At 43.4% G+C, this 7,089-nt stretch overlaps 1 protein-coding gene across 3 annotated transcripts; it reads left to right on the top strand.

Moving 5' to 3' along the window:
• On the top strand, nucleotides 1-4,441 carry adnpa (activity-dependent neuroprotector homeobox a). 3 transcript variants are annotated; one of them, XM_077574021.1, is made up of 4 exons: nucleotides 1-386; nucleotides 824-936; nucleotides 1,062-1,154; nucleotides 1,233-4,441. In XM_077574021.1, the coding sequence occupies exons 2-4, from the start codon at nucleotides 829-831 to the stop codon at nucleotides 4,101-4,103; spliced, it is 3,072 nt and encodes a 1,023-aa protein (XP_077430147.1). In that variant the 5' UTR covers nucleotides 1-386; nucleotides 824-828; the 3' UTR covers nucleotides 4,104-4,441. The 3 variants fall into 3 exon arrangements, with proteins under 3 accessions (XP_077430147.1, XP_077430148.1, XP_077430146.1); XM_077574022.1 differs by having other exon boundaries at nucleotides 17-55; XM_077574020.1 differs by lacking the exon at nucleotides 1-386 and having other exon boundaries at nucleotides 403-936.
• Nucleotides 4,442-7,089: the final 2,648 nt, after the last annotated feature.

Below are 7,089 nucleotides of genomic sequence, written 5' to 3'. Positions count from 1 at the left end.
ACGACTTCCGTTTTTTTCTGCCTCGCCATTTTGGATTTGGAGTTGGCTTACTTTGGTGTGTTACCTTCCCACAGGCAGGCTAGCGGCTTTCAGTTATCACATTGAGTACTGGGTGGTGCTGACAGAATAATTGTTGAGGACGTTGGTTTCCACAAGTCTGCAATACTTGCATCCTTTTTGTCATCGTCTCAATCCCCCCTTCCGTCGGCTCGCTGCGGAATTCCAAGCGGTTGTGGTAGCTGCAAGCTAGCTAGCTAGCTTGTAAGCTAGCCGCGAAACAGAGCATCAGCACCGGCTTTTTGAACAGAGGAAGTATTAGCGGGCCCGCAAAATTGTCTTTTGTCGCTTATCCACGGAGGTTATCGGCCCTCCTGGATTATCGCCCGGTGAGTAAAATGGACCCACGAAGACGAAAGCAATAACGGTCATGTCAAAAGGGATGCTGTAATGCTAAGAAGGCTAACCGAACCGAAGGGAGCTAACACAACAGCTAATGTTAGCCACCACATCAATGGTGGCGCACAAAGTTGACAAAACGAACCTCCTTGTGCTCAGTAACATACAATAGGTTTGGTCAAAGACGTCATAAATAGACAATAAAATGACTACATGCATATCGCATGTACAAGCACACTGATTCTCCGTCATCGAAGCTTGCCCGCCCAAACAGATTCAGGCCTCGGGGACAACACAAGGATAGGTTTTATATTGCACATAGAGCTAAGTTGGTTAATTATGTTTTATACACTAAGGTTTGGGTAGAGGGTAACACTCTGAATTGAACTGTATGACTCGACGTGGTCGTTGTAAATGTGTTTGTCAGGAGAGATGTATCAAAACCCTGTGAACGACTTGACAAAGCTGAGGAAAGCCAGGAAGCAAGTGAAAATAGCACTTGGAGATATTGGACTGGAGTACTGCAAGGAGATCGTAAATGTGAGTGTGCTTTAGTTTGATTTCTTTTGCTCATTGTCTTTTTTTATGGACTTGTTTTTGTATTTTCCTTTTTGTTGTTATTGTGTTTTCCTTTTTGTTGTTATTGTGATTTATTTCCCATGCAGGAATTCAAGGCTTTTAGTCCAGGTGAGAAAATTTTCAATGAGACCGCACACACTGATATATGTGTTTGGCATCCTTCGTTCTCCAAAATACAGGTAAACCTTGTTTTGTCTAAAGTTGTATAATGCTTCTGTTGAAATAATCACATCAATTTATGTCTCTTTTTTTTCTAGAACTATCGCTCAAGGGCTTACTGCTGCAGAGAATGTCGGTTTTCTTCCGCAACCTACGCGGGTTACAGGAATCACTTCCGCCACGCGCACAAGAGATTAATCCAGGATAATGTTCTTCTTAACTGTTCTCACTGCACATTCATTGCAAACAAGAGATCATTGGCTGTTCATGTCAGAGTATTTCACAAGGACAAATTGGACGAGCAGATGTATAGGATGGAAGCAGCCAAACAGAGACAATTGGCCTCTAACAAGCCTGGCCTTGGTGCGACGAGGTCTTTGTACTTTTGCAAAAAATGCACTTTCCGAGACAGTCTCTACAATTCCGTTAGAAGGCACATCTACCGGGAACATTTTAAGCATGTCGTCGCACCATATCTGCGCATGATTCCCAAATCATCACTTCCAAACGGTGCATCTTTTAACGGAGACAATATCCTCTGTAAACGCTGCAAGTTTACCACCAAAACGTATGAGGCGCTGGTGCAGCATGTCATAGAATACCATGAGCTCATAGGCGGTCAGGTCACCACTATGATTGGTCACGCTAATGTTGTCCCTTCCAATTTGCAAAAAATGTCCCAGAAGTCTTCTATGATTCTCAATGGGGGGTCCTCACTCACAGTTAATGCAAAAGCACAACCAGCCATTGGCTACGTAAATCCCACAAGTGCCCCTATGTTTAAAATTCAGCCTCTGATGGCATCCAAACAAGTCGGCCTTAAAAAACCCTCCAGCACTGTGGCTGACAGTAATGCATCTGGTGTCAACACATCCCAGACACAGAAGTGGAAGATATGCACAGTGTGCAATGAGCTCTTTCCCGAGACCCTCTACAGTGCTCATTTTGAAAGTGCACACAAGGCAAGGATCGTGTGGGCAATGGCCAAGTACATCATGAAAATCCACAACTTCACCAGCAAATGTTTGCTTTGCAACCGCTACCTTCCCAGCGATACGCTGCTTAACCATCTTCTGATACATGGGATCACTTGTCCACAGTGCCACTCGGCTTTCCACAGCGTTGAGAAACTTCTTGATCATGAGCGCCAGGCCCACCTTACAGCTTTCGTTGGGCCGCCTGGATCAACGCCACTAACGTTTGATCTCACCATCAAACAAAATGTCCAGCTTCATGTTCTCACCTTTAACATGAAAGAGTCTGAGGGTAAAGATAAGTTTGTCACGCAGAGTCAAGCCCTTGAAAGTATGTTCGTGACACAGAGGGATGCGGTTGATTCTAGCAAGACAATGTGTCCGCTTTGTTGCACCCCTGTGAAAGACGGTTTGGCCTCTCACCTGAGGCAGCGACATCAGGTACTTCAAACAATGCATCCAGTTGAAAAGAAGATGACATACAAGTGCATCCATTGCTTGGGAGTGTACACAAGCAACATGGTGGCATCCACAATTACGCTGCATCTTGTCCAGTGCAGAGCAGTCGGAAGGAAGCAGGCAAGTCTCGGGTCCAAGTCGGTCGTCACACTTGACTCGTCTGGCATGTCCTTGCTCAAGAGACAGCTGCCAAACCGTGTGGCCACTTACTCCAAGAAGATCAAACTCAGTGAAGATTCATTGTTTCCTTCCACTGCTATAAAGAGCACCCGTACCGGAGACCTCACTATGGATCCCAAAAGCAATGAGCACAAGACATTTGAGGCTCGTAAGAAATTCTTACAGTCCTACTTCAATCAGCGACCGTATCTTACCACTGCTGAAGAGAAGAAACTGTCTGCGAGTCTCTGGATATGGAAAGCTCACATTTGTAAGCACTTTGCAGCTTTGCAACAGCAATGCAAAAGTCAATGTGAAACGGCAAACACGTCTGTGCTGCTTGGATTTGACATGCAGGCTCTCAAGAACGTGAAACACGACATTAACTTTGAGAGCGTCCAGATTGAAGGCACTCCAGGGGGGAAGCCTGGCCGACTCAAGTCCGGCGTTCCGAACATGGCCCGAAATGTCTCCTCCACCGCAAGGAACATATGCACAGAGCCCATTCTAATTGACTCAGACAGTGAGCCGGAAATCCAGCAGACACCGGTTTCCAAGAGAAATGGTGACTTGGATCTGCACAAGAGTGAAGACCAAAAGACACAAGAGAAGCAGCCTGGCGACGCGACACACACGGAAGAGAAGCAGGCGGACGACTCATCACACAGCGAAGAGAAGCAGCCTGCCGACTTGACAGGTTCGGAAGAGGAGCAGCCTGGCGACTCGTCACAAACGGAAGAGGAGCAGCCTGGCGGCGACTCGTCACAAACGGAAGAGGAGCAGCCTGGCGGCGACTCGTCACAAACGGAAGAGGAGCAGCCTGGCGGCGACTCGTCACAAACGGAAGAAGAGCAGCCTGGCGGCGACTCGTCACAAACGGAAGAAGAGCAGCCTGGCGGCGACTCGTCACAAACGGAAGAAGAGCAGCCTGGCGGCGACTCATCACAAACGGAAGAGGAGCAGCCTGGCGGCTCGTCACAAACGGAAGAGGAGCAGCCTGGCGGTGACTCGTCACAAACGGAAGAGGAGCAGCCTGGCGACTCGACACAAACGGAAGAGGAGCAGCCTGGCGACTCGACACAAACGTTAGAGAAGTCCCAAGCCGACTCGACACAATCGGAAGAAATTCAGCCTGGCGACTCGACACAAACGTTAGAGAAGTCGCAAGCCGACTGGACACAATCGGAAGAGATGCAGCCTGGCGACTCGGCACAGGCGCGAGAGCAGCAGCCGGCTGACTCTTCAAACACAGCGAAACACCGGCATGCCAACTCGACACAGACAGTAGAAAAGCAGCCTGAAGACTCGGCAGACGCAGGAGAGAAGGAACTAGTAAACACAGACGAGCCTTCAAGCGCCAATGAAATCTCTTTGTGAGAAGAAAATACAAATGCGTGAAACTTTTCTGTTTGTGTCTGTTCTTGGGAAGTGTGCCTTGTTAATGTTGCCTGAAAGATGTTTCCGTTATCCAATGAAATGCATTTCCCTCCAAATTTAGTCATTGCTATTATAAACATATTTAATAATAAACCAATATTTTTCTTTGTTTTGTTTTTAAAAAAAAGAAAGAAAGAAAGAGATGCATGTTTTTAATTGGACGACAAAGAAATGGTTCAAAAATTCACATTGTTCCAGGGTTTCATTATACTGTATATATTCATGTTCTTTAAGTCCCCCTTGTAACCTGTTCACTTATAAACTACACGTCTCATTTCTCAGAGATCTATATTTTTGATCAACTGTATTAAACCTGTATTGGATGGCCAATATTACTTGTATAGTAATTGCAAATGTATAGTAATTGCTTATGTTCACATTTTCAATAAAACCGTTTATTAAAGAAAAGTAGTACTTTCTTTTAGAAAAAAAACATCTCATCATGCCTTAAAATAAAAAAATATCCTCATGTTGGAGACAATGTGTTTGGGTGCCACCCCTTTACACTCCGCCAAAATATTCAAAGTCACGCATGTAATATAATTTAGCTCATTGTAATGCTTACGTGAATCAATTTGCTTAAAATTATTTAAGTGTGAGTTGCTTTCAGATTTTTAAGCTGTATCAAACAAAAAATTATATATATATATATTGGTCATTGTTTCTTTGCAGTACTGTAAATTTTCACTTCCATGAATGTAATCATAAACTATATGTATTTTTTTTTAAGTTAGGTGAAACATCTCGGAAGTGCGTCATGATAAAGGTTGGTACTTCCGGTTAGTGGACGCTCTTCAAGCCAGCTTCAAATGGTTGAAGTCATCGAGCTTTGCGACAGACCAAAAATAATCTAAATAGACAAAAAGCGTTGCGAGAAAAGCAGAGCGGCAGTTCGTTGCTCTTTGGCTTTAAGTGAATTTGCCAGACAGCTATGACAGGAAATCACATAGGCTACCGGTAGTTGTATTTGCAATTTCCCACCAAAAATGTTCTTGGAATGTTTTGTTCATACGCAGTCTCTGGAAATTACCTTATCTAGATACTCCACTTTTTTTCTGTATTGGATCTAGTTAAGATTGAGAGTATATGAAGTAATAAATTGAGTGTTAAACACATAACCGTGAATGACACACATTGTTATCTTTGAGCAGCAGGAATGAAGGGATCGCAACCTGTGTAATGTCTGTCAGTTGGGGCGGGGCGGGGCGACAGTTGCAGTGTCTTTTGATTTCCTGTCCGTGGCGCTTGTGTTCCACGAGTTCATATCAAGACAATGTCGAGTGTTTCTCAGCCTTACTAAGCCAACGAACATATTTTACACTAGAAACAATATCACAAAAAGTAAATACAGGGAAATAATGGTGATCTCGTCAAAAATGGTGCCCATTTTCTGACATATTATGGACCAAAACAGTGACTAAATAATAATTGTATGATGCTTGTGCATTTTCAGCATTGTCTGCAAGTTTAAAACACAGTAGGTGTCAAACATACTGAATTTAGCGCTATATAAAAAAAGATGACATGACTTGATAAAAACAAATTATTTAAACGTAAGACTAAAATGTAAATGTTTATGGTTTTGACAAAGAACAGTCACAATAATAAACATACTAAATTCTTCTAAGCACACAATGTCTTCCACTCCACTTGCCAACTGCAGCAAGTCAGTGTGGTGGTGCCAGTTGCAGGTGACTGGTTGGAGGTCTGCAGCCCCACTGATAACCAATCAGCCATCCCCCATTCATGAGTCTGTAACCAGCTCAGCTTCTCCCCTTGAAATATACAAACCCAATCCCAATGATGTTGGGATGTTGTTTTAAACCGAAATAAAACCCGAATATAATGATTTGCAACTCATGTTTGATGAAATGCAAAAACAATATTTAATGTTCAAACTGACAAACTTTGTTTTTAGCGAATAATCATTCATTTAGAATTTTATGGCTGCAACACAGACCAAAAAAGCTGGGATAGGGTCATGTTCATCACTTTTTCTTTTAACAATATTCAGCGGACGCAAATTGTTGAAGCTGTGTAGGTAGAATTCTTTCCCATTCTTGCTTGATGTAAAGCTTCAGCTGTTCAACAGTCTGGGGTCTCTGTTGTTGTATTTTACGCTTCATAATGCACCACTTACTGTATTAGCACCCGCACTGTTTTACTACGAAGCCACACTGTAACACGTGCAATACGTGGTTTGGCATTGTCTCGCTGAAATAAGCAGGGGCGTCCATAAAAAAAAACATTGCTTGGATGGCAGCATATTTTTCTCCAAAACCTCTAATGTACCTTTCAGCATTAATGGTGCCTTCACAGATGTTTAAGGTACCCATGCCATTGGCACGAACACAGCCCCATACCATCACTTGCTTTTGAACCCTGCGTCCATAACAGACCGGGTGGTTCTTTTCCTCTTTGGCGCTGAGGACACAACGACCACAATTTCTGAAAACAATTTGAAATATGGACTCGTCAGACCACAAAACACTTATCCACTTTGCATCAGTCCATCTTAGATGAGCTCGGGCCCAGAAAAGACAGCGGCGTTTGTTGCTTTCTGGCCTTGCCGCTTACATGCAGTGATTTCTCCAGATTCCCTTTTGATGATATTATGGACCGTAGATGACGAAATCCTTAAATTCATTGACATTGTACATTGAGAAACATTGTCCTTAAACTGTTTGACTATTTTCTCACGCGCTTGTTCATAAAGAGGTGAACCTCGTCCCATTTTTGCTTGTGAACAACTGAGCAATTCAGGGAAGCTCCTTTTATACCCAATCATGGCACCCACCTGTTTCCAATCAGCCTGAGCACCTGAGGGATGTTCCAAACAGGTGTTTGATGAGCATTCCTCAACTTTAATGATTGTTTAATATTTGTTAAAACAATAAATGTTGTTAATTATTGCAAATCATTATAT

This window comes from Vanacampus margaritifer, chromosome 8 (genome assembly GCF_051991255.1).
Source record: "Vanacampus margaritifer isolate UIUO_Vmar chromosome 8, RoL_Vmar_1.0, whole genome shotgun sequence".
NCBI lineage: Eukaryota > Metazoa > Chordata > Actinopteri > Syngnathiformes > Syngnathidae > Vanacampus > Vanacampus margaritifer.
Note: the sequence above shows the minus strand (reverse complement) of the source record. Positions and strands in the feature narration are given on the sequence as shown.

Excerpts from the sequence above, each read along its gene's own strand:
- adnpa (XM_077574020.1), top strand. The coding sequence starts at position 811 with ATGTGTTTGTCAGGAGAGATGTATCAAAACCCTGTGAACGACTTGACA. Across the intron at positions 937-1,061 it reads ACTGCAAGGAGATCGTAAAT|GAATTCAAGGCTTTTAGTCC; the intron begins GTGAGTGTGCTT and ends TTTCCCATGCAG. Across the intron at positions 1,155-1,232 it reads CTTCGTTCTCCAAAATACAG|AACTATCGCTCAAGGGCTTA; the intron begins GTAAACCTTGTT and ends TTTTTTTTCTAG.